Raw genomic sequence first — 27,385 nt, forward strand, 5'->3', positions numbered from 1 at the left:
TTATTTTTAAAAGTCATTTATTATTCAAACCTTTTTTAACCTTAAATACTTTGTTTGTCTTCAATTTTGAAAGAAAATTGGTACACAATAATCTGAATCATTAACATAACAGATAATTATTATAGACATTCATATTCCTGAGGCTAATTCATGTGACAGTCCTTTCAGCTAAAGCATTTGTTAACATGTTTTTTTGAATTGGGGGGCATCATTTGAAGAAAATATAACAAGATTTCTTTCCATGTTCCATATTTACCATTTATGTAGGAGTCTCATAATTTGTGATCAATATGCGAATTTTTACAGCGTGCACCAAAGCTAGAGGGAAACTTAAATGGGTGGCACAGGGCGGATCCAGTGGAGGGGTACATGGGGGTGCGCAGCCCTACCTGGCGTGTAAGACTTTGACCCCTTTTTCGAAGATAACCAATACAAAATAATGTTTTTTCCCTTTGATTTAAAGAGGTGTACCCCTCCCTGGGCTAGCTTTGTGCGCAGCACCCCTCCATGAACAAAATCCTGGATCGGCCCCTGTGGCACACCCATCTACTGTGATAGTTAGGAAGTATGCTACTGCTGAATTTTAACTCACTTACTATTTCTGCGTATATGTATATATGCTGATCTATATGGCTTGTTACTGGATTTTTCGAAGGATTCATTGTCGAGTCTTTATTTAACAATATATATGTATGTCTAGGTTAGATCTTGATTCCGGTCATGTTTATATACATATCCTATATTTGCGGCTTCTTGTACTGTCCTATGAGCTTACCTTATGGTTTTTACAGCACTTATTTTTAATACAAAGTTAAGTATTAATAACTACTAAGATAAGACTGGCTAGGAGTATGTTCATTGGTAGATAAAACTTAAATGTAGCGACCCCTTGTGAGCATCTTTAAGCTACAATTTGTACCAAAGGGTGTAATCGCAAATTAATTAGTATCTTTACATAATCTTCAACGGCCTCTGCTTTGTGGCTTTTCTAATTAGATATTTTATTGAAATAAGAAATTTCTATTTACGATTATAGCATTAGTGTCCAAGAACGTAATCTTATTGTGAATAGGTTTGCATTATTTTCAGCACTGTGGTATTCATAAACAATTCGATTTTTAAGGTTGTTTAGTTAAAGAGTGGGTGTATGGGGATGTGTCGGGTTTTTTCCGCAGTTCTTTGAGTTCAAGATTTAAATGATAGTTCATGCTTTGCTCGAGCCTCGGCTCGAGTCTCGTGTTTTGGAATTATCGCTGTCTTCCAAAGCATCATTTTCATGCGGATCCCTAACTTCGTGTAGTTCTATGTCGATCTTGTTTTCATCACAGACATTTCCATGCACAATTTTGTCATCAACAACAGAAGACATGGTAGTTTTACGCTTGGGCTGATCACTGTTGCTATCTTTCCGTAGAATCCAGTTTTTTACTTTAATGTAAGGCGCCTCTGAGCTATGGTGACTCTCCCCAAACCCACGCGATCTTTGGTGCGAAGTTTCACTTTCCTTGTGACTGAATCCTAAGCCACTAACAAAGAAGCTCCATTGGTTCCGCACTTCTTTGATTCTGACGCAGTGGAAAAAGAATATGAAGAACCCTTGCAATGAGTTAAAGATGCAGAAGAGATACTCGAAGGCAAGTCTTGCACCTGAGAGTGCGAGCGCACCAAATAGCCAAGTAAGGCCAAGCAGACTCATAATGGCAAAGGCGGTCCAACAGCGTTTCTTCTGGTTTGATTTGGTGTCCACAGGTACCATGGTCCCGGTGCAGTTGAGTTTATAGATGACAAGTATGAATATGACCAAATTGAAGACAATTGTAACAAGAATGGGTACGAACCACGAAACCATTCTGTACGTGTAATTGTGAAGAATACACCTAAAGAGAAATAGCTTGAATCAGTCCTTGTTTCTAGTATGAGAACAACATTTTACATTCTACAAGATAAGTTCAAAAAAACAAATCCAGTGGATGGATCAATTTTTTCCTGATATCACATTTTGTCGTCATTTTTGAATCTGGAGTTGACCCCTGCACCATCAAACGAATCTTTTGGAAACGCCTTCTCCCTCCTTTGAAAAGTTGCTAGTTCCTCTACTCTTTTATTATCAAAAAATATGTATCGCTGGGAAATTCCTTCCATGTATCAATAACCATAAGTTATGAGGTGACGCAAAATGTCCCTTTTCTCTTCATGGCCTCAATTTCTCGACACTCCATTTCCCAGTAGTTTCTTATTTCAAAATTATCAACATTTTACTAGATAATTTATTTTACATTCTACTTACACTTTTTTATTCCCATAGTAAAATACTCGATCGCTGTCTTCATTTGCATTGTATTCAATCACTGCTGCAACAACTGTGGCTGTCACGATAAGAGCAGGCACACCCCAGGCAAAAATAGACGCCTTAAGCATGAACTTCCGATGGTATATCGCCATAACTTTGACGAGTTGAAGGTAGAGATTGTAGGCCTCGACTGCCATCCATAGTATCGTTGCAAGGGTAAAATAATGAAGAAGTGCAGCAGCTATTTGACATCCACGTTGATCGCTGGTTCTGTCTACGCCCACAGCGAACACTATGAGCAAAAATGCTATGGCAACGCATAAGCTCATCAGAATCGGCTGCTGGTTTGTTTTGCGCAGGTGTCTAGAGAAATAGAAAAAAGTAATTTTAAAGAATTGAACAGTTATTGTCTCGGTGGATGCCACGCTGATTAAGCCAGGAAAAAGGATAAATAAACGGTAAATGGAAACGACAGAGAAAATTAACGGAAGCATGAACTGTCATCTCGAAAAAATAGATTTAACCGTTACATTTTGACTGTCGGAAGCAAGAACTTATCGCTAGGCATAGTTACTTTCTGGAATAATAGACTTAAAAAGTTATTATCGGCTTCTAGATAGGCAATTATTCTTTCGGGGGGAAAAAATCCAAATATTTTAAACGGAGAGTTTATCAAATTTAAATTCGCACAAATCAAAAGTATCATTTCTTCAAATAAATATGAATTAGTCCTGAAAGAGTATGCAATTACACGGTGATTAACTTTCGTTCTAGCTTACTCATTTGATCAATTCCATTTATCGACGCATTGAAAGGAAGCTTACTACTTCTACGCTTCTTCCGCGATTGGGACGCGCATTGGTGTTTAATATAAAATATTTAATAATTCCCCCCTTTAGAATAAAACTTTATTGAGTCACTTTGGTATAGCAACGACTTTATCTCGCGTTCTGAAGTAAGTTATGGAAGATTTGACTCACAGCTCGTATTTGAATAAGAGCGAAAAGGCGGAGGCAGTTATGGCTGGCTGAAAGATGAATAGACAGCTTCAATGAATGAGGGTTTGAAATAAAGAAGAGAAACCATTGATTTCCTACCTGAATAATGAGTAAGTAAGGAAAGTTAGCAACACGCCCGCGAGAGATATACCACACCCAACATAACTGATGATACTTAGGATTCTTGCATGCTTTTGCATATCTTGACCGGCGAGAGGTTTATTCTGTGGTGAAAATAAAACTGCAAAGCTTGTCAAGTGGTTGCAGCAGCACTTTACACTGTCTTTGTTTTCGCCATCACTGTTACACGGGGAACATCCTTCGTTCGACCATTGTCGTGCTGGAACAAAATTAAAAAGTAATGCAATTTTAATCTTCGATAACGTCATTTTGTCTTGATTAATTGACCAAGAAAATACAAAGGAGCTGCAAAATGCATCTGATCACGTCGTTACTATTACATGCATAATAAAAATATAAAATTCGCATTGATTGGAGAAAAGACGCCGATTTAATAAGGAGGAAAGCATTATTCATATGGATGCTCTAGTATTTATTGGAAAAAGGCCCTTTGGAAGGTTCGACCTATCAGACTTTAATTGATAAGTAAACCATGTCGTGAAGATCTTGCCCAGAATGTGACACCATTTATGTGCATTTCTATCTTTGGTCAAATTGTTTATCATCAGTATAGCGAAAGCGAGTTATAAGTGTTTGATGCAGTGGCGGATCCAGGGGGGGTTCGAAGGGTTCCACGGAACCCCCTTGAAGGTTTGATCTTTTAGGTAATAGAAATATGTCTTATATACATTTTGCTTAAAAGTATCCACAAAGATAATGTTGAACACGAAATGATATATATTTGATGTTATAATGTTTAATTTACCTTTAAGTTCCGTTACTAGATAGTAAATTAGGTGATTAGAGCCAATTTTTTTGTCAAACATCGACTAAACAAAAAAGAATTATACACAGTTTAAGAAACGGGACCCCCCTTTGAAAAATCCTGGATCCGCCACTGTGATGGATGTTTTTTAGTTAGCATTGAACTTGCCAATTGATCAATAAATATTCATTATAGATTTTGCGCAAAATGGGAAAACTGTATGTCCACCGCCTACTATGTCAAGCCCTTCATAAGACAGCGCATACATCAACCTACCTCCTTCTTCCCAGTAGACACATGATGAGTTTTGCAAGTCTTTTTTTTCAGTTCTTGGAAAGGATAGAGTTACATTTTCGGACAACTTTGAAGTATTTGTATTGAAAACGCTGCTGGATAAAACCTCATCACTGGGTGTCCTTTCAACCCCTGATTCGTCTTCTTCATCTTTCTCAGTAAATAACTTATGATTGGCAAAATAAATGAAGCCAATACGAATGGGAGAACTTTTGTTGGAATTCTCTACTGCGGCCATTGGTATTTTAACGAAGAGGCTAGTCTGCTCCTCACTTGTTACAACACTTTTGCCACCGTCCCCATTCTTAGTGATACCAAATCCAAGGCCTTTGAACGTGGAGAAATTCACTTCATTTGCTTGTATGGCGAGGTTTGTACTATTCAACACCCTTGATGGTGTACCATTTTCCAAGGGAATTTTTTCGGCAATTTTGTCCAACGCTTTAATAATTCTGAAAGAAAAAAACGAAGAAAAATACTCAATGATAAGAAATATCATTTCTAACAACAAACAAACAATTCACCTTTTTGGCGCTAGCCGTCACGTGGTATAAATTGTGTTGGATTGTGTTACGGTCACCAAGAAGTTCGAACATTGTTCTCGGATTTCCATACAAATGTACTTACTTTAAATGATATAACTAGCTAAAAACTAGTGTGAGCTGCGTCGGTGTTTCTAATGAAACAGTAATGATGAAAAGGTAAATTATACACCGTGAAAAGATGAAAAAACTTACTGACGTTTCGGACGCTAGTCCTTCGTCGGAGTAAAAGAGCTTTTTTACTTTAAATGAACTATTTACTTGGTTTGTTTAGTTAGTTCTCTAAATACAAATAAAATATCATTTTTCTAAATTGATAAAAACTTTTCTTATTGCTGTTAGGAAAGCTAACTAAAGAAATCTATCTAAATTTTCTCTTTAAACTCAGTGAATTTGTATGGGAATCCGAGAACGATGTCCGATCTTCTTGGTGACCGTAACACAATCCAATATAGTGTTTACGACGTGATGGCTATCGCAGAAAAGGTGAATTGAAAGTATTAAAACGATGAAAGTTTTTCAGAGGATTCCAGTCGCCCCTGCATCGTCAAGCCTCTCTAACACACTCATCCTCGATCACATTACGTATTACAGGTGACAGCATTGTCTCACTTGGAATTCAATTTTCCTTCGGGAACGCATTCCCATGACAAATGAGACATTCTCATTGACTGTCAATTTTTTTTAGAAGAACTATACAATATTTTCTTACCTCGAAGAAGCATTTGCTTTGAGATTTGAGACGTTCATCTCCATCATTTTATCAATAATTTCGACAACTGAATGAGCAGTCTGATAAATTACAGAGAAAAATAAACATTAGTATCCCCAATTAGCAGGCTACATATGGAAGAAATAGAAAACGCGTGCTGTGTGCAGTTATAGAGCATGCGGAAATTGGCGGAACACGAGAGAAGTGTTAGGAGAAGCAAGACGCATAGGAAAGTGCTTCTAGACACTTCTCGAGTGTTCTGCCAAACCCTACTTTTTAACACCACATAGCATAGCAAGCAAATTTTCTTAATTTCTTTCATAAAATACAAATTACGATAACCGCTATATTAGATAGGAATGACGCAACTGAAAGTACGCGCGCGTGCTGTGTGCTCTCATAATGCACGCCCTCCCAACTAATAAAAACGCGAGATTTATAACAGGCATTTTATAAGTTTGGCACTCAAATAAAGTTGATGATTAATAAGTTGACGTTATCAGGACTCCTGGGATACATATTGTGGCTTATTTGTATTAACACGCTGCGCTTTGTTGGTTTGTTTATAGATATGTATGGCCTTTACTTGTTGTGATGCCCCACCGGCCCCACCCGTGCAAAACACTCCATAAACATTGCGAGTATTACAAAATAAGTATCCACGTTAGTCTTTACTGCTATTAACTTTAATGCAAAAGTTGTTACGGGCTAAATTTACTTTTAATATAAGAATAAACATGTTTGCATAATGTAGATACAGTTTCTAGTATTGATTCCCACTGTGTGTCTTTCTTTTTACCTCGTTCAACTGATCTTCTACCGATAAGATGTTATCCACCATGTCTGCAGCAAGATCGGCATCAGCCTCAGACATGTCTTTAGCAGATCCTGATTTGAACACCTTCGTGAAGTTCTTAGCAACTTCTTTGGCATTGTTAGGGGTAACTTTCGTCTGTGGGTTAAAAAACATTGTTGGTAAAGTTAAGGGCCCGGTTGTACGAAGGGTGGATAGCGCTATCCGACGGATAAGTCTTATCCAGTGGATAAACTTATTGGATAACAGCATCGAATTATTCACTAAATAAGAATTTATCCATCGGATAGCGCTATCCACCCTTCGTACAAACGGGCCAAGGTGATCAAAAACGTTCAGTGTATATGCGCTGTTACACACAACGGTTTGTGGTTCAAATTGTCTCTCGACTGGCGAAAAAGGTTTCAGATTGCATATTGGCAGAAATAGCGTGCTGCACACGCTCGCTCAAGTTATTTGATTTTGTGTGTTTTTTGGGCTCTAGCAAGAACATCTTGCTAAAGGTCTCTATTTAATATTCAAGGAAACTACACAACCTAGAGACAATAATGTAAAATATTCTCATGTGGCCTATTTCATTTCCTATTAGTTTACACAATAATAATAATAATAATAATAATAATGATAATAATAATAATAATAATAATAATAATAATAACAATAATAATAATAATGATAATAATATAAGCAACTATTGTATTTTTTCAAATTTTCTTTCCTGTCCAAATTGAAGCCATTAATTTGGATCGTTTCCATTCGCATTCTTTCGAGGGAAAACTATGACTTATGGAATCAGTCTAGTATAGTGTGAGTTGATATAATTAATCTGCAATAGGACTACATGTCTGTCCAATATGGAAATAATTGAATTTAAAAAATTCTTCTGACTGCCAAATTGGCCCCTTCCAATTTTGTCAGTCCTCGGAATTTTTTTCATCCAATTATTTCCAAATTGGATAGCAATCATAGTAGTCTCATAACCTATACTGATAATAATAAACTAAGAGAAAATAACCGACCTTGGATAAGTTATTTATTGCCTCAGTTTTCTTTGACTTGTATGTGCAGATGTCATCATTTGGGTCAGTCCACATAGCACCAGTATCGAAGTCCCCGCTGCAACTTCTCGTAACAGACGACCCATTCGGTCCCAAAGGACACTCGACAGTCACTAAGACGCCTATTTTTGTTGATTGCCAAGTAAAGGAACCTTTGATATTTTGCTTGCCTGTTGTTTCCTTTATACACATTCCTATAAAGATGTGATGGGACACTGAGTCATAAACACACGATCTGACACATGCTACACGCTAGATCTGGCTATAGAGGCTTAAATTTTGCACCATTACGTGATGGCAGCCATGACAGGAGGCAGGAACAATTGAATCTGGTCTAATGTGATTTACATGAGAAAGAATTCAGTTTCCCTGGGGAAAACGACTCTATTGTTAGGCCTCCTGTCAAGCTGCCATCACGTGATGGTGCAAAGCCTCTATTAGATCCGAAATGCACAGCACTCCCTGTAATGAAAGGAGGTGGATGTTCATTTTCGGATTTTAAAGAGGGTCTAATTAAGGGCCTTTTTTTTATTAGAAAAACATGTAAGTAAGCATGCAATACCTGAATAAAGAAATTCTAAATTTATGTCGATACCTGTGTCTTTCACCAAGATTGATTTCCAGTCTATCTTCAAGCCTTCTATCTTGTTCTTCTTCGCTCCTTCTGTGAGATTCCCCACGAGTTCTCTATAATAGTCGTCCAAGTCTTCGTCTTGGTTTTTCTTCTTTCCATAGATAACACATTTCAACGCAATAAGTTTGTTAGACTCCTCCCTACCACGACAACACAAGCACATAAAAAAACATTTTACATGCATCGCCAGATAGAAATATTTTCAATATATTTAATTTGATTGTACAGTACTCACCACCTATTTAATGTACTTTTAGCATGTTTATACTCTCTTGGTTTATCTTTGCTTGAGAGATATTTAGCAATTTGTTCACAAGGGTCCTGTGGCTGAAAAACGCATAAAGAGCAACATCAGTAAATCAGAATTGGTCAGGATTCCTGAGACGCGAATCCAAATATGAATCAAACCAAAAACACAGAAACTAAAAATGAAAATTATTTTGAGCAGCAACAGTGTATAACCACACAAGATGGGCCTGATATTTAAAAACAATCAATTACTTGGTCATTTATGTTTGGCTTATTATTCTGTGGCTTGTTATTCTTTGCCTTGTTATTCTGTGCCTTGTTATTCTTTGCCTTGTTTTCCTTTGCCTTGAAATTTATAACAGACGTGAAGTAATCTGAAAAAGAATTATCAACAAGTGATGAGCAATACCAAGGTTTCACTGGCATGATCTTATATGGCGCTATTTATTCCCTAGATGAGGCAAGATGGGTTACATGGTAGAATATAGCAAAAAAGATCTAGATTATCTGCCCGAATGAAGCGTTTAAAATAAGAATTGTCGTATTATAAACATTTAGTGATCCACTGTACCCATACCTGTAACAACAAGTAAAAGTCTTTCACTTTGTGCTGGTCCATGTGGTATATTACTTGCATTACACCAGTAATAACCCTGTTTATGAACGTCCATTGTTACAATGTTGGTGGGAATTTTATTTGTTCCTCTGTACCACATGATACTAGCTAAAGGAAGAGAGCTTGATACTTTGCAAAATAATGTCACTTTGGTCCCAGATTTAACGTTCTTGGGCTCTGGCAAACTGGTAATAATGGGTTTTACGGCTGAAATAAGCAAAGTAGAGGTAAGAAAACAGAGAATGTAATGTTGCTGTATGCACAGATTCGTTCACAAGTGAAAGCCATAGGTTAGCAAAGGCGGTGTCTGATGATGAACAATATTACTCAACTTGTTATTCAATTAGTTTTTCATCAGGATTACAAGCATGCAATAGAAAATGTACCCACACAATGTCCTAACGCATGCGCAACTTATTAAATATAAGGCATAATTGAATGTCTGGATATAAAATACACGTATCAACTTAGTAGGAAGTTTGTCTTCAAATAGTGCTGGAACCGCTGGGACCTAAGTTCCAGTAGCTGCTAGCGAAGCCAACGAAATGTGTCTAAATTTCTGCTAATATTTTTCCGCAAAAAAGGGATTATCTCGAGCACCTGTAGTTCCCGGCGAAACATAAAGTGGAGAAGTTGAGTACTATTGTGTTTTTGGTGTGAGGTTGAAAGATAATAAACAAAACCTCAAATGAACACCGTACTGTTTCTAGAAAACAAAAAAAGACGAGTAAGATAAACGAAACAATTGTCCATTTCGCTGAAATCAAATTACCGATTATTTTGCAGCCAAAATTTCTCAGCTCAATATATATTCTTTTTCTCTTTTATAACGTTGACAAGTTTTTTTTTCTTTTCTTTTTTTGCTCCGAGGCATGACATTCTTGAATGTACTTCCATGACACTATCAGTCTACGTCCGATGGGAAGTTCCCGAAGGTTACGCAAGTAACTAGAATATTTCAACATACTTGTCATATAATTGAAAATCATCTTGGTACAGGGCACAGGCTTCACCGGGAACCCTCACATTTGCCCTCATTTCGTTATCCCGAACAAAGCGGTAAATAGCTTTCATGCACCAGCCTGAGATACAATTATTGATTACGCGTATGTTTAAAATTATTAGGTTATTATGTTAGCCTAGTTACGTATAAAGTTAGTGTGGTAATTAAATAGGGTTAGGTCCATTGTTATGTGTCGATGCTGAGTGATCATCACCACCATTCCAGAATAACATAATCGATCAAGTGAATGCAAAACATCATCCTACAGATAGTTGTCATGAAGCGAGAACAACTTACAAACGAAGGCGTAGACGTCATTGGCCCAGTGTCCACCAATACCATTTGAACATCCAGTAGAATTACCATATCTGGAGTATGTAAGACTTGCGTTCATTCCAGACCAACATTCGTGCCCATTGTACTGAACGCCAAATACTTGGTACCCTTTACTCCACGAGATCGTGGCACATTTCTTTATTGAAGCAAGATTTCCTTCCGGCCAGCCAAGTCCAAGAGCTTCAGGCATGGCACGCGCCCATGTATCTTTAAAACATCCAATGTACTGATAGTGTGGGATTTCAATACTACCGTTATCTGAGAGGGCATAGAAATTTTAAAACGGTCACAACATGTGCATGAAAGAAGGATAGGAAGAGTTCGCGATTAAAGCCTAAATAAGAAAGATTTTACATCCCCGTCTTTCACAAAAAAAAAAAAAAAAAAAGACGAAAATTAAATAAGAAAGAAAGCAACGGCTATGATCAATTTAGCCTATTACACCGCTTTCAGATATATGCTCATGTATGTCAATTCTGTCTATTTTCTATTTTCTATTTTTCACATAACCAGGGGGAAGGTATACATCAGTCACACCTGATAATGCTGTGCTTGATCGTACTCGATCAGTAATCTTGGACCACAAACAACCCGTGTTTTGTCTTCACCAGTCTTAAGGTACAACCGTTGAAGAGTTTCCAGCCATGCATCCAATTTTCCATCATTACTTCATTTCAATTTTTTCCGTCTTTTTTAACTCATTACCAGTTTTACTCAATATTACATTGGAATTGTGTTTAAAGGTTAAATTAATATATTTGTTTTTATCTATTTTCCCTTATTTATCTCAGTTTACTTAGCTTAACTTAGTACTTGTTATTTTTACTCCTTTCTGATTATGTTATTATTACCTCTCAGACCGGAAAGTGGCATAAAATTACCAATTGAAACTTCAACTAATTGAAGAGGCGTTTGAAAAAATGCGGAAGCAAGGCAAAGTGAGCTGAGTAGTCTACAAACCAACTTGCTTATTCTCAAACAATTTCTTAAGGTTAGCATAAAACTTTTATAAAGCCTCTCAATAAAATCACAACCACCTTACTTTCTTTATTGTTTGGTGTTGTTGGTCGCAGTGTTGTTGTTTTACGTATAACTGTTGATTCTCGCGATGTAGTTTTCCATATTGTCGTTTTCCAAGGTGTAGTTGTGGGCTTTACTGCCCGAGGTGTCGTTGGCCAAAATGTTGTATTTCTACGTATAACTGTTGATTCTCGCGATGTAGTTTTCGGCGTTGTTGTTTTCCAAGGTGTAGTTTTTGGCTTCACTTCCCAAGATGTCGTTGGCCAAAATGTTGTGGTTCTACGTATGACTGTTGATTCTCGCGATGTTGTTTTCAACGTTGTTGGTTTCCGAGATGGAGGTCGTGTTTTTTCTTTCAAAGATGTTGTTGGCCACAATGCTGTGGTTCTACGTAACACAGTTGATGAAGTTTGTGATGCAGTTTTCAACGTTGTTGGTTTCCGAGATGGAGGTCGTGTTTTTTCTTTCAAAGATGTTGTTGGCCACAATGCTGTGGTTCTACGTAACACAGTTGATGAAGTTTGTGATGCAGTTTTCAACGTTGTCGTTTCCCAAGATGTAGGTCGTGTTTTCGCTTCCCGAGATGTTGTTGGCCGCAGTGTAGTAGTTCTACGTATGAATGTTGATTTTTGTGACGAAGCTTTTGGAGGCGTTTTGTTTCGAAGTGTTGCTGGAGGTGCTTGTGTGCTAAGTGTGTTTGGGTCGTGTACTTTCGTCCGAGTTCCTGTTCTCCGAGGTGCTGATGGTGTATTAGTTGTTTTCATAAATCCTGGAAGATTTATGGACTTTTTATTAAAGTCCAATTCATGAAACGACGACTAACAATTAACAATAAACAATAAAGTCTTAAAACATTTTGATAACAGATCACGTGATCAATGGCGCCATTTATATAGGATGGAAAACGTTAACTTAAAAAGATTACCAATTCCAAATGAAGATTGGTGCAATAATATTTGCGTTTGCTATCCAATATGGCGGCAATGATCATGTGACTCAGTATTATGAGTATGGTCGCCATACTCGAAGGAGCGGATTGCCAGCTACTCATAAACGAAATTTATATTATGCCTTACTGGTTTTGTCTTACATCAGATTGGTACAAATTTAATTCATACACTTATCTTTAGGTCAATGTTCCTAAAAATTAACCTAAAAATCAATTGGTACAAATTATAGCTTACATCGTTTATCTTAATATTATTTAACTACGAAGCTGCTCTTCTAAAAATTATATGCAAATGTTAGAATATTCCAGCGATGTCTATGATTCTATAATTAGTATTAGTATCCAAAGCGATGCATAGAAAGTGATAAGGTGTGGACAGTATCATTAGAAAGTCGAGTCTTTAGTTACTGAAGAAGCCAGGGCAATTGATAGTCAAGCACATTTCCAGCCAACGAACCTCATATATCTCAGTCTGACCACTAGCTCAGTTGGTAGAGCATCGGTAGTACAATTCCGAAGGTCGTGGGTTCGATTCCCAGCGAGGTCGGAAATTAATTTTTCCGAATTTAATTCCAAGGGCTTTTGCCCGGAATAACCTCGTTCCCAAGCACTATAACTTATCTATGTTTCTATATCTTCACGTATTTCATAAGTGCTATGGGGTCCACATATTCTCATCTTTGCATCATAATTGCCGCTACCTAAAATCTATTTCACCCCGGCCTGCTCTCAGTCTGACCTCTAGCTCAGCTGGTAGAGCATCAGTAGTACAATTCCAAAGGTCGTGGGTTCGATTCCCAGCGAGGTCGGAAATTAATTTTTCCGAATTTAATTCCAAGGGTCTTTCGTCCGGAATAACCTCGTTCCCAAGCACTATAACTTATCTATATTTCTATATCTTCACGTATTTCATAAGTGCTATGCGGTCCACATATTCTCATCTTTGCAATAATAATAATAACTAATCGTTGAACTTACTATTGAAGATGTAGACAAAATAACTGTTCTTCCTACCCATACCATCTTTACAGTCATTTTCTTTCTTTAAAAATTGGTCGATGAAGACGCTGCTCAATCCAAAGCATTCTGCGTATTCTTTGACACCGAATGTTCTATAGCCTGACTTTTCTGCTTCCCTAGCACATTTTTGAATTTCCATTGTGCTGTTTTTTACTTTTGTGACTCCACCAGGGAGACGCAAAGAAGATACAAAGCCGGTTTCTTCTTCTTGTCTGTAGCATCCAAGAGGGTGATATCCGGGTGCGACTGAACAGAAAGTCAAGACGGTTGTCCAGATCTTTACTAGTATGTTCTAATACTATATATATTGCTAATACGTTGTGATAAACATACAACACGTCACCACCACCAAGAACCAAACATATCGATACATCACAACCATCCACCTCAAGGAACCGCTTTTATATGTATCTGTATTTATATGCTTTTATATTTTTATTTTGAAAGCAGTATTTTTTGATAATCAATATTTATTTTCAGTAAAGTCTTTGAAACTTACTTTCTGATTATACCTTGCTTTCATAACTCAAATTTTAGATTATTTTATATTGATTGTTATCATTAATATATTTTAATCATATTTTGATGTATTTTGTTTATAGCGTTTTGCCTATTTTTATCAATTTATTTTATCACAGTGACGTCGGATTCCTTTGTTTAACTGATTCCCATGGTCGCTATATAATCTCTAATGGACGCTCAGACTTTGAGTGCATGATCAAACTGACTTGGTATATGAGGAAACCATGATAAGGCACAAAATCCTAACAATTGATCGTTGAAGAACTACATGTTATTGGATGAAATCGGATTTTAACTTGTCGGATCACGAATCCTTATTTCATATTTAAATTATATAGAAGCATTCTCAAATTTGCCGAACCAGAAAACTCTAGAGTTACAATAGAAAATGTGAATACATCATTCCAGATCAGTCCAACCCTAGATATAGCTATGGTATAATTTGCTTTGGAAAAAAATACTCATATTCAGAAATATTGCTTGTTCCTCAGTAGTGACCTACAGCATGCACTACTGCCATCAAAGCGCCATTCTACAAGGTGCGTGGAAGCTATCTTAGGAAATATAGGACTGAAGTCAATATATAAAGCTACAGACACACGGTGCAACATCGAGCGCAATCTCATGTTGCAGGCAATCGATCACACTCACCAGCACTGCCTGCAATATTGCGCGCAATATCTCACCCTGTGTCTGCACCTTAAAGTAAGTTTACTTTGCAAAAAGGTTCTGTCATTTATGAACTATGAATACTGTATACTTGGTACCGTGCTTCTCATTTTAATATGAAAGAAAGCTTTTTTTGCAACGAATGGAAATAATAGTAAATGAAAAATCGACAGCATAACTTGTTCTAGAAACTGGAACCTCAAACGAATGATGCAGTATTCATAAATAGACAACCTTTTTGGATTAGCTGTGGCAAATATTCTACCCAAGACCAGCATGGTCTGTTTTCTTACTTTCTCCTTGTGTTGTTGGTGTTATCACTGTTGGTGTTAGTGTTGCTTGAGGTACAGATGTTGTAGGAACACTCACTGTAGAAGGAATAAATCCAAACCAGATGCCTAAGATTCGTGCATGCTGCTTCGCTTTGCTTTGCAATTATCCCCATTACAAATATATTCTATAGATATTTTTTGCTTTCTCATATGATTTTGCCTTCGAACAATTGACTCAGTGATTCCTAATTCTGCACGCGCGATAAACAGTAAACTAAAAAACATTTTTTGGTAATTCATCATCCGACACTGCAAACCTTTAATTTCGTTACGGTGAAAGCAAGCAAAGAGCGGGATGTCTCAATCAAGGGTTTTATTAGCAATGAGGTTTTTGAAAGAAACATGGTTTAAGTTCACAGGCTCACGGAACACCAATCATGCGATTTTCAGAAAGAATTTGTATAACTTTCTCATGTACACTATTTAGAGAATGCCTCATGAATTTTTAAGGTAAGATCTAATGTTTAGATTTACCCGTGAACTTACTATCGAATCGCCAGACATCTATTTTCAAGTGTCCGCCGCCTGACCCACATGCTCCAGTAGCAACACCATGTTTGTTATAAGTAGAATCAGCGTTGTTTCCAGACCAACATTTCCCACCGTTCCGTAGACCGAAGACCTTAGTGAGTCCCTTTTTCCAAGCGGCTCTTGCACAGCTCTGCACAGGATCACGATCGTTTGGGATTTTATTAGCTACAAGGACTGGCATGGCCTTATCGGCGAGAACTTCAATAAAGCAGCCTTCATGCAAAACCTTAACTGAGAGTTGAGGAAAAGTATACTTGTCAAGAACTTGTTAATGAGTTGACCAATAAGCAATCATTAAAACTGATCTGCTGGCTTTCTTCACTGATCACTAACCTAGTTATTATGTGTTATTTTCTGAAAAGGAGAGAAACTCACACGACAAGAAGTACACATCATTAGCCTTCACTCCACCAACACCATTCGAACAACTGCTATCGTTACCATATTTGGCATAAACAAAGATGGCGTCTGTCCCTGTCCAGCATTCACCATTGTTCTGCACACCGAATGCTTGGTATCCCCTTAAACCTGCTTCATTAGCACAGTTGTCGACTTTATTGATGTTACTTTGGTCACTTTGGCTGTAATTAGCCAGTAGGACAGGCAAGGCTCTTCCACTGATATCTTCTTTATAGCAACCGACATGAAAATACTTATCTCCTGAGATATTTTGAGAAACTGATGCGAGGACAAAAATCAGTATCAAATAACCTTTACTTGTTAATCTAATTACCCTTCTCAAAAGTATCGTGGATGCGAGGATCACATAGAAATACAAAAGAAATCAGATTTATGGATGGAATTGGTGGCATTTCTTTTATATTTCCATGTTAGCCTCGCATTCAACTTACAGTTTTAAAAATAGCAAACGATAAATAGCCTCCTTCGGAGATATGTTTTACTTGTCACACACAAATGTTTCAATGTGAAGCTACGTGTATAATGCTCAGCGATTCCTGACAAGAGAATAGAATGAACTTAATTGAGCACGTAGCCTCGTACTGAAACCTTTGTGCGTGAAGTCTCTGAAATAGGCCTTTGACTAGCTTGCTTTGCTCGGCGGTCTGCAGTGTTGCGAAGTAGAGAGGGAGGGAGACCTTTCTAACTCAACCCTCCCCTTCTCATCTTCGCGCAACCAGTAGCTCTCAGACCGCCTACAAACGCAGCCTAGTTGGAGGCTGGATTTTGACAGACGAGTCGAATCAAATTCGTCCAACATGGCGGCCATGTCGTCCACGAATCTGTGTCAAAACTTGCAAGTAAAATATTATTCTAATCAAATCCCACGCACCCAAAGAAAATTCCAGAGAAACACAACCGTTACGAAACATTCGGTAACCATGCAGAATATTGGGATAATATTAAACATGATATGTTTATCAAAACAACATAAAAATAATGACATGAATAGATGGCCACCTGCAGGAAAAAGGGCATTGTTTGTTTGTTAAGAAAATGTTGGACTCAATATTAATATAACTTTTATAATTTATACATTTGCATATTTTAAAGGCATTTTGACGAGAATGCCCAATATGCGACAACAGTTATTTTTCATGCTTGCTTGTTTGTAGGAAAGAAATTTCGGATTATATTATAAGATGTTTTGTGTAATTATTAGAAAAAACCTATGTATATTTTCCGATATGCCTGAGTCGTGACACTTGAAAGCCTGAAGGACATCACAAAAGCCTTTTGACAATTCGTTGACAGTAGTATACTTTCACTCGAAAGTGAATCCGAAAACGAACGTTTTATTAAAAGATATCTCAACTGAAGTGAATATTACTTTTCTAAAATTGAATTTCACTTAGAAAAAAATTTCTTTAATTTTTTTCTTCAGCCTGATCGAGGTACCAAGCAATATAAGTGAGCTTACAATCTAATATAATGATAAAAATCGACCGATTCCTGTATGGCAAACTAATGACTCATATTCAAGAACAAGAAAATGAAACTTGAATGGCTCATTTTTTCCAGAAACCTCTGAAACATCAGTGAGCCTCTTGGAAAAATAAGTTTACCAAAAGCTTCTTTTTAAGTGGCTTGAAGCTTTAAATTTTCTAATGCATGTTTTATGAGAGATAAATTTATAAAACGGTTCAGTGCAAATTAGATATGCAGAGGTGGTCGTAATTGTCACTATAGATCAAACGTCATATTTAGTGTTACTGATTTAAGCATTGTAGAACTTAACCTCATTTCATCGATCTGCGAAACTTTCTTCAGAATTTAGCTTTAGAAAAATTTAGAACTTTTCGAAAGATAACGAAGAAGTAAATATTTATTTGTAAAGAATATTTTATAGTGTTGCTTTGTCTTCACCCACGGTTATTGCATTTTTATCATATCATTAAGCAGAGATGCACTACTGGATACCTTCCAATACGTGTTGAATTTGAATATTATTTCAGATCAAGGTTTTAGATATTACATAGAGAATATGAAAATGTGCCAATGCGCGTACAATATTTGTTCATGGGTTCCGTGCGGCAAACACTTATGTGCTAAAAAGGGATTAGTGAATATATAACTTGACTTGGAGAGCACGGTGTTGACAGAGATGTCGACACGACCTTGCACAACCTCAAATATGTTACTCTTAAATCACACCATCTTACAAAATAAATAATATAAGTTCTCTAAAATAATCCTATGCAATTGTAAAATCAAAATGTTCTCCCGAAAACAAAATATTATCAAACTTACCATAATGTCCATCGCCTTCTGTGCTACAAGCAAGAAACACAACTAAAGACCAGGTTATTATTGAATATACCATAACGATTCCTCTTTGACTACCCATTTCTTTCTTGATTAACAGGGAATGATAATACCCTTGTATTTAAAGAGTTTGTCCAAGAAGTTTCAATCAGCAAACCTTGGAAGTATTACAAGTAAAACGACAGGACAAGACGACGGGACTCAATGCAATCCAATTTTCTATATTTTTTCCAAGTGGTCTTTTGCTGCAAGTATGGTTTCATTCAGCATATTACTCCTAGATGCAAGGAAAGAGTAGCTATAAATAATAAAGATAGCAGCATTCAACGGTTCAAATCCTAAATTCCAGCCCACACGGAAACAAATAACCTAAAATCTCATTGGATTGCACCGATGTGAACCTGAAGTGAAATTGCGTTTTCGTCTTGTGACGCATTGTGACCGTCTGATTGACACCTATTGATAAAGCCATTAGCAATATATATATATGTATATTTTGCGTCAGTGTCACGCATGTATGCTTGCTTCAGGAATATTTCTTGGGTTATGCCATGGGTATTCTACCTCCTCATTTGCATATTCGAGATCCCGTGAGATAGCGCATGCGTAGTGAAGTTCATCTTGCGTTTGCGTTCAGTGAAGAAAAGTCCACGTTTTGTTTCGGAAAAGATTTTAAGAAGAACCACGATTTTCTTAGAGAAATAGGTGTCTACCGACTTCCATCGTCCCGAGGGAACTCTCAGTTCGTGTTTTGGCAAGAACTTCTGAAGAATGGAGCAAGGCCATGAGGCCAATAAGCGTCAAGGCGAAAGTCTTGCAAAAAGATCAGAAACCACCAGTGGTTTAACCACCATGAAAGAATCCCGAAAGGGAAAGAATACTGTCGAAAAAACTTCCCGAAAGGGAAAAGGGCTCGAAAAAAGTCATAAGACGGGAGAAAATCCCACGAGTCCCAAAGACAAACAGCCAGAAGATGGCCACTCGAAAAGTTTGGCGCCAAAATCAAGCAAAGACCAAACCGAAAATACCTTGCTGGCCGAAGATGTAGATGACATCAAACAACAACTAGCAAACATTACTGGATCTTTAGCTAGCCTTACACCAGTAATTACTGAGATAAAAACAGCCTACGATAATTATAACCAGGCTGTTGATGAGTTGTCAGAAAGTGACAGTGAATCGCCCGCCAACGAAAACAATGGCGGGGAGGAGGAAGGTGAACCTCCCAGGAAAAAACCCAAGAAAGAACTGAATGTGGTTCTCGCCGGCATGGCGAAAGTGGTAAATAAACCACTACACAATGGAGAAGATCTCGACTCGGATTTGGCCGAATTATTGACAGAACTTCTAAGCAAAGGCGCCAGCGAAGACTCGCGCGAAGAGCTGGTGGAGAAATTACCCACGCCAGGAAACTGTCAGCGACTAGAGGTCGTTCGAGTAAACCCTGAGATCTTCAATAGTGTGAGAAAGGAAGTAAAAACAGAGGATGTTATGCTACAAAAAGCACAGAAACCTCTTCTTAAAGGAATAACGGCAGTAGCTAAAGTGCTAAGTGACTTTATGAAAGCTGAAAAAGATAAGAACATTCCAGCCGAAATGGCGGACATGACAACAAACACAATGCAGACTCTTTCAGACAGTCTGTCACTGTTAAGCGATGCTTCGCATGAAATTGACTTGCGAAGAAGAGCTTTGTTCAAATCAGATATGAAATCTGAATATCGTTTGCTGTGTAGCGATCAAAACCCTGTTAAAGATCTGCTATTTGGAACTGAGCTAGGCAAATCAGTAAAGGATTTGACGGAGGCCAGCAAGGTCACATCTAAAATTACCTCGAAACACAATAACTACAAGAGACAGAACTCAAATGGCAGCCAATATGCGAGGTCAGATCAGAGAAGGTTTCCTTTTTTAAGCCGGGGCAGAGGCTCTACTGGAAGGCAAAGAAGCGGATACACAGGGTACCGAAATCAGAAAAACCAATCCCAGTATCAGCCTCGCAAGTGAATTCAAGTTTACATATCTCTATTCCTCTTGTTAAGGTAAGCAACCTTGAGGAAAATGATCATATTGCATTTAAAACAGAGAAATCTGTTCTGCAAAGTGAGAATACACTGACCAAAAACAACTCCTTTGAGACAACCAAAACTTCAATCAGTTGAAGAGAAAGCTCTTCATACACTAGTAGATGAGCTATTAGACAAACAAGTCATAGAAAAATGTGAACACGAAAGAGAAGAGTTTATTTCACCAGTGTTTTTACGAACAAAAAAGAATGGAAAATTCAGATTGATATTAAATCTCAAAAAACTGAATAAAAATATTTTACCAGTTCATTTTAAAATGGACACAATACAGTCCTGTATAAATGTAATGGAACGGAATTGTTTCATGGCATCTCTGGACTTAACTGATGCTTATTATTCAGTTTCTATCCACCAAAAATCCCAGAAATACCTAAAATTTCAGGTGGGAAACCAATTATACAAATATATCACACTACCAAATGGTCTTAGCTCTGCACCGAGAATATTTACAAAACTCATGAAGCCAGTGTATTCCACTTTGCGGAGCAGAGGACATATCTCAAGTGGTTACCTAGACGATAGTTTTTTATTGGGAACGTCATATGATCAGTGCATGAATAATATAAATGAAACTTATGATCTGTTTAGAGACCTGGGGTTTCAGGTCTCAGAGGAAAAATCGGTAACCCGGCCAACCCAAATTTTAGAGCATTTGGGGTTCATATTAAACTCTATTGACATGACAGTCAGTCTCACACAGGAAAAAAAAATTAAAAATATTAGAGTCCTTGGTAAAACCATTTTGGATAATAAAACATGTACAATAAGAGAAGCAGCTAAACTTATTGGAACTTTAGTTTCTTGTTCTGTTGGAGTGGAATTTGGACCACTTTTCTACAAACAACTTGAAATTGAAAAAATTGAGGAACTCAAAAATAGCAGAGGTGATTTTGAGGCCTTAATACAATTCTCTAACTCAGCTAGAGAAGACATTAAATGGTGGTTAGGAAACCATTACAAATTTACTAAGAAAATTTCCCACAACAACCCAGACTTCACCCTTACCACTGATGCCTCCCTGGAAGGGTGGGGTGCACACCGCCAAGGAAAGGACTGTGCAGGAGGTAGATGGCTTGCACATGAACAAACCAAACATATAAATTGTCTTGAACTTGAAGCTGCTAAATTAGGACTACAGTCTCTGTGTAGCAATGAGAAAAATGTACACATACATTTACAACTAGATAATGTCACAGCAGTAACATTTATTAATAATATGGGTGGAACTCACTCTTTGGCTTGCAACAAAGTAGCTCGTGAAATCTGGTTGTGGTGTATTTCAAAAAATATATGGCTCAGTGCGACACACATTCCCGGAATACAAAATGAAATAGCTGATCGGTTGAGCAGAAAATTTACAGATAGAACAGAATGGCAACTTCATCCCACTGTTTTCAAACAGCTAATAGAACTCTGGGGGAGGCCAGAAATAGACTTATTTGCCTCCCGAAACAATTATCAATTCAAGCCTTTTGTATCATGGCGTGCTGATCCTGAAGCCATGGCAATAGATGCATTTTGTTTAAGTTGGAAAAATAAGTATGTTTATTTATTTCCACCATTCAGCATGTTGACCAAAGTTCTTCAAAAGCTCCAGGAAGACCGAGCTCAAGCCTTGCTGATAGCACCATTGTGGCGGACCCAAGTCTGGTTTCCAAAGATGTTACACATGTTAATCCAGCGACCAGTGTTGCTTCCAAGAGACAAATTTGTGCTACAATTACCACACAACAGAAAACTGATTCACCCATTGTGGCCAAAATTGAAACTGATGGCATGCCTTTTATCAGGGGATGACTCCAACAACAGAACATTTCAGAAAGAGCTTGTGAAATTATCCTCTCGTCATGGCGAACAGGAACAACAAAACAGTACAGAGTTTATTTGGATAAATGGAGGAGATACACAGCAGAAAGAAATCAAGATCCCATTTATCCAACTGTAGCTAATATAATTGAGTTCTTAACACACCTATATGACTCTGGAAGCAGTTACTCAGCAATTAACACTGCCAAATCAGCATTGTCGGCAACTGTTGAGCTTGCCGATAGTACTTCGAGTGTTGGAGAACATCCTCTAATTAGAAGATTTGTCAAAGGAACTTTTCAGACCAGACCACCTCGTCCAAGATATCACTCAACTTGGGATGTCTGCAAGGTGCTAGATTTATTAAAAACATGGAGTCCTGCCTCAAAGTTGGATTTAAAGTTACTCACTCTCAAGCTAGTTATGTTATGTATGTTAGTTACTGGTCAAAGATGCCAATCAGTGCACATGATGGACCTTCAACATGTTTCAAAAGGGAAGTCTTCCTACAAGTTTTTTCTAGGTGGACTTATAAAACAATCCAAACCTGGAAAGCAACCACCAATACTGGTGCTTCCTGCTTTCCCTGCAGACAGGAGACTTTGTGTAGTGACTTACCTAAAAGCTTACATAGCTAAAACAGAAACTATCCGAAGGCCACAGAACACAAGGCTCTTTCTCAGTTATAACAAGCCTTTTCAGCCTGTTACCAGAAACACTATTTCTAGATGGGTCAAAACAGTAATGGCACAATCAGGCATAGATGTTAAAACATTCCTACCACATAGCACCAGGTCAGCATCAACCTCGGCTGCTTATCGCAGTGGAGTGCCATTAGAAACAATTATGGAAGCTGCAGGATGGTCATCACAATGTACATTTGCTATTTTTTACAAGAAAGACATTAAACCAGACAATTGTTATGGAAGCTCAGTTTTAAGCTGTGCTTTATAAAGATGACAAAAATGTTCAATTAATTTCATATTAAAATGTTTCCATTTGAGGTTATTGTGTGTTTCCCTACTGAAGGGTACATTGACACGGGCCCACGTAGCTTTGAAGTCTCACGGGATCTCGAATATGCAAATGAGGAGGTAGAATTAAAAAATTAAACGAGGCTTACCTGTAAGGTGAAGTTTGATTGGGATTCTACCTCCTCATTCTTGCATAGAGAGATCACGTGCCCACCCCATTGTCTGGTGTATACCCACCCATTTCTTGGGATAACATGGGCCCGCTTTAAAGGATGAACTTCACTACGCATGCGCTATCTCACGTGATCTCTCTATGCAAGAATGAGGAGGTAGAATCCCAATCAAACTTCACCTTACAGGTAAGCCTCGTTTAATTTTTTAATTAATAGACAGCACGAAAACACAACCCAAACTAAAGTACCCATAAGAATCTAAAATCCTTCAAAATAACCCAGTTTTTGAAAACCTGCAAGAAATGTACTTTTGACAAACCAGAATTCGCTTGCACACACTTGTACGAGTTTTTGATGAGGTTTTTATTTTGTTTCTAGAAGTTTCCTAGGCGCTAGCCGCTATCTACTTCAAGAGCAACTGAGGCATAAATCATCAATTATTACTCTTTTAATTGCTTAACAGATGTGGTACTTTACATAATTACGGAAGCGGATCAGTCTCAGTTTTCTCTTTGCCTCATTTAAAAAAAATTTAATCAGCACTTAGATTGCACAGAAATATTGTTCCTGTTTTTTTACATTTATTTATTTATAAATTATTCATTATTGAAGTACACCTGTCTTTGTCCCTTTTCTTCTTTCTTCCCTCTTTTTAGTTTTTTATTTCTTTCGCTACTTTATTCGTTTCTTTTTTTTGTTTCCTCGTTTGAGATTTGCTCGTTTGTTTGCTGTTGCTACGGCATGTTCCTTCTCGGCTTGTCAAGCCGCATGAGAAAATTTTTCTTCGTAAATTTTCCTTGGCAATTTTTATTTTCTCGCGTAGATTAGGGAAAGTAGCAAGCGTGAGCAGTTTTCCTTGTTGAAAACTGGCGTGCTAGTCTTTTCTTGTAAAGCCACAAAACTTAGCAAGGCAACAAACTTCCCGTGTAAACAGAAAACAAGGAAAACTTGTCAAGGAATAATCTTGAGTTTCGCTCCCAGTAAGTATTGTCCGACTTTTTTTAAAAACTTCGCAAGTTTGCAAAGTAGGGAAAGTTTTTGGAATACTAAATCTGAAGCACTTAAAAATAAAAAATATCTAAAAGAACACAGTACGCGGGAAGAACTACCTCAAATGACTGAAAGAAGATTTACCGGAATTGGGTTTACCGGCTTTAAAAGGTAAATTCTTCTTTTCTGACAATCTAGCTTCATTCATCATATTTTTTGTTTCTGCGACGTACACTTAGTTTGACCAACAGCGGCCATTTTGACTTAATCGTAGGGGAACACGGTCGATTGTTTAGGTATTCTGTTGTACATAACACATTGGAGACACAAGAAAAGCTTGCAAAGGAAATAAAACATGTTCATATTCTGCACAAGCAAGGTGAATTTGAATTTGATAAATAAAAAATATCAAGAAAAAATTGTTGATCCATCCACGCGATCAAAGTAACTTGTCAACGAAAAACTTAAAAAACTATATTCTATCTTAAGCATTTTGCTTTCTATTCCCCTTTCGATCTTCATAGATTCCGTACGTTCCTTTTGACCGATCGTTGCCACTGATAAAATTATTAACTTGTTATGAGAAATTTCACAGCAAATTGACACTTGAACAACGCAATACTTCTGACGAAAAGTTCACAACTTGAAATATAGATTCTGAAAATTTTTAAAACCAACTTTCGATATTCGGTTTGAGAAGTCAAGCACAATACATTTCGAGTCGAGGCTCCGGAGAAACAATAGTTTAATCATAATTATTCCTTTGTTTCAGGCCCCAGAACCTCGGATTGTTTTGAGCAAGATCACTCGAACAGAATATTGAAAGTAGGCTATTGTCCAGGCTCCAATGCCGAGAGAGAGAAAGCCTGGCTACAAAGCTTTTACCATTTGTTAAGCGCGAATGCCATGAAAGAAAATGAACCATTTCCCATGCGTAAACGTGTAATTTTCATAAAAGAAAAAAAAATCATGAAAATATGCTTTAAGAGAAGGTACGAGAAATCAAATCGAAAGATAAAAAATGTGTTCATTTTAGGAAAACGAATGCACCTTTTTCCCCTTTCTATTCTTTTTAGCAAAACCTGAATACTATCAAAAACACCTATTTCTCTACTCTTTTCTTCTCTTCTCTTGAAAATGAAATTAAAATAAAATATTTCTCTCTTCAATTCAGTTTTGCGTTTTGTTGTCCTTCTTTCTTTTCATTTTCTTTCTTTCACTTTCTTTTTTATTTATTTTTTCTATTTTTTTTTATTTTTTCATTTATTTCTAGTAAAAAAGATTCCATAACCGCGGGTTCAGTCATGTTTACGTCTAGTTGCGAGGATCGAACAAAAATATTATGAATCCAATCCCAGACACATTCGGACAAACATTCTATGGTCTTCTCAGTAAACACTTGTTGATTCAACTAGGCAACTTCTTAACTTCTTAATTAGCTGCTTAATTTAATACTTAAGGTAATCCTAAAGTCCTTTATAAAGCTTAAAAAAAACCACATTTTTGGTATACTTCTCACTACATTTTGAAGTGTCTTCGTGTTAACTAATAAACTCTGGGAATAATACAGTAAGAGACGGCATTTTTTTCAATTTTGACAATCTACCACTTACAGCAAAATCTGAAACCTTTATAAATAGAAACAGCAGAGTATTTCAAAATCAGTTTCCTTTCACTCTTCAAATTTGCATTGCACGCGGTGCGTATGACAAATTAAAGGAAAACTACTCTTAAAACTTCTCTAAATAAGTCCATCGCAAGTTTCATTTTCAGTAAGGAGCGGTAAAAATATTGAGGGCTTTTAGGTCTTGGAACATATTTCTTTTTATATTGTGGATATAAAATAATGCTAATATTGCTGAAAATACGCTTGGACCTGCTTATAGTCCACAGGAAGCCCAAGCAATGTTATTGTATACAGTTTACTGTAAATGTATTAGTGATCTGCTATGGTACAAATGTAATTAAGGTTTGTTTTTAATGAATCTTGACAGAACAAACCTCACATTAACTACATACATTTGCAGCAAATTGTATGTACACAGCAACATTGCATGGGCTGCCTGTGCTTCGTCCAGTGAACTGAGCGAGCGACTGTTTGTGACCACGTATACCATTTCAATCGATATTTCTATAAGAAGTGTAGCATAATAAACTAAACTTAGCGCTAAATTTTGAAAACTGCAATGCAGGTGTAGCATTGCCTCTTGATTTTTGGTCTACGACATTTTGAAACCCGACAAACAAGAGAATAAAAGAAAAGCATTATAACATCTAATTTACCATGCGAGCAGAGTCTCCTTTGAACTCCCCTCCTTCTCTCGCCCGTAGAGGAGTTAAAAAGAGACTCTGCTCGCAGGGTACATCTACTTAGGACTTCATAGCAAATATCGCTGCATCTTAAATGAACCTAAACACTCAGATCGCATGGCTGTCAATCAGGGAACAACTGCGCTATTTATCTCAAAGAACTTAAATTTACTAGATAGGATTCATTTACAAGAACAGAGAGAGTAATGCTTATTTTATATGCATTTGACACGGTTGGAGGAAATAAATGAAGAAATATGACATCGATAACATACTGAATAATGTCACACTCACCTACACCAGCCGCCGTCTGTATTCGTATATCTGTGAATGAATCTGTGAATCGTACGGTTATTGTAATTAAGGCACTAACATTCCAAAATCCAACAATTTTGTTCAAAGTCAAAGTACTTTTTTGTTATATGATTGGAATTAATCCCCCCTAAATGGAGTTAACTCGACATATCTGTAGCCTTTCCGGTCTGCGTTTCATAGTCATTGACGTTTTGGAGGGTCAAAGGGGGCCAAGCCTACCAAAACCTTTACTTACGTAAGCGATGATGAATCAGTCATGCATCGAAACACTCTAAGGGCACGTGGTTTATATCACGACCGTCCTATATCTGTCGTCCCAAAATATTCCTGAGAGCAACAAGCTTAAGATTTTCAACTCAAGAAAATTTTTACTTTATAAATAGCTTAATGCGCCTGGAGAAAAATATAACCTGGTTTCGTAAGGGTGTAATTCATTGTCTTGTACGTTTTCAGATTCCCTTTTCATTGACTTATTTCGCATTCCTTTCTTTCTTTCTCAGCTTCGTAATTATTCGTTCTATTTTTCCCTCG

The 27,385-nt window shown here is 37.2% G+C and overlaps 3 protein-coding genes across 11 annotated transcripts; 2 read left to right on the top strand and 1 right to left on the bottom strand.

Annotated features, from left to right (window-relative positions):
* LOC116305140 (adhesion G protein-coupled receptor G6) lies at window positions 1-27,193 on the bottom strand. 9 transcript variants are annotated; one of them, XM_089036095.1, is made up of 17 exons: window positions 27,090-27,193; window positions 26,834-26,875; window positions 18,185-18,476; window positions 13,380-13,667; window positions 11,475-12,221; window positions 10,394-10,690; window positions 9,055-9,300; window positions 8,730-8,851; window positions 8,464-8,555; window positions 8,190-8,368; window positions 7,556-7,788; window positions 6,522-6,674; window positions 5,723-5,802; window positions 4,451-4,920; window positions 3,388-3,628; window positions 2,288-2,653; window positions 1-1,877 (listed from the first exon to the last, which is right to left on the bottom strand). In XM_089036095.1, exons 3-17 carry the CDS (start codon window positions 18,279-18,281, stop codon window positions 1,205-1,207), a joined length of 4,284 nt encoding a protein of 1,427 aa, XP_088892221.1. In that variant the 5' UTR covers window positions 18,282-18,476; window positions 26,834-26,875; window positions 27,090-27,193; the 3' UTR covers window positions 1-1,204. The 9 variants fall into 9 exon arrangements, with proteins under 9 accessions (XP_088892221.1, XP_031570837.2, XP_031570836.2 ...); XM_031714977.2 differs by lacking the exons at window positions 11,475-12,221; window positions 13,380-13,667; window positions 26,834-26,875; window positions 27,090-27,193 and adding exons at window positions 14,906-14,980; window positions 15,431-15,706; window positions 15,851-16,153 and having other exon boundaries at window positions 18,185-18,630; XM_031714976.2 differs by lacking the exons at window positions 11,475-12,221; window positions 13,380-13,667; window positions 26,834-26,875; window positions 27,090-27,193 and adding exons at window positions 14,906-14,980; window positions 15,419-15,706; window positions 15,851-16,153 and having other exon boundaries at window positions 18,185-18,630.
* LOC148908872 (uncharacterized) lies at window positions 18,758-23,095 on the top strand. Its single transcript, XM_089036099.1, has 2 exons — window positions 18,758-20,241; window positions 21,853-23,095. Exon 1 carries the CDS (start codon window positions 18,971-18,973, stop codon window positions 20,204-20,206), a length of 1,236 nt encoding a protein of 411 aa, XP_088892225.1. The 5' UTR covers window positions 18,758-18,970; the 3' UTR covers window positions 20,207-20,241; window positions 21,853-23,095.
* Window positions 20,966-22,231, top strand: LOC148908873 (uncharacterized). The gene has a single exon (XM_089035992.1). It carries the CDS (start codon window positions 20,966-20,968, stop codon window positions 22,229-22,231), a length of 1,266 nt encoding a protein of 421 aa, XP_088892118.1.
* Window positions 27,194-27,385: the final 192 nt, after the last annotated feature.

Source organism: Actinia tenebrosa, unplaced genomic scaffold (assembly GCF_029948245.1).
Source record: "Actinia tenebrosa isolate PJP-AT-01 unplaced genomic scaffold, QUT_ActTen_1.0 PGA_scaffold3__52_contigs__length_22856419, whole genome shotgun sequence".
Taxonomy (NCBI): domain Eukaryota; kingdom Metazoa; phylum Cnidaria; class Anthozoa; order Actiniaria; family Actiniidae; genus Actinia; species Actinia tenebrosa.

What these genes read in the sequence shown, in the direction of transcription:
- LOC116305140 (XM_089036095.1), bottom strand. Translation starts at nt 18,281, where the DNA reads ATGGGTAGTCAAAGAGGAATCGTTATGGTATATTCAATAATAACCTGG. An exon ending in AATCTTGGTGAAAGACACAG is followed by an intron (nt 7,789 to 8,189) that starts GTATCGACATAA and finishes ACATCTTTATAG; the next exon opens with GAATGTGTATAAAGGAAACA. An exon ending in TAGAAGATCAGTTGAACGAG is followed by an intron (nt 5,803 to 6,521) that starts GTAAAAAGAAAG and finishes GTAATTTATCAG; the next exon opens with ACTGCTCATTCAGTTGTCGA.
- LOC148908872 (XM_089036099.1), top strand. Translation starts at nt 18,971, where the DNA reads ATGGAGCAAGGCCATGAGGCCAATAAGCGTCAAGGCGAAAGTCTTGCA.
- LOC148908873 (XM_089035992.1), top strand. Translation starts at nt 20,966, where the DNA reads ATGACAGTCAGTCTCACACAGGAAAAAAAAATTAAAAATATTAGAGTC.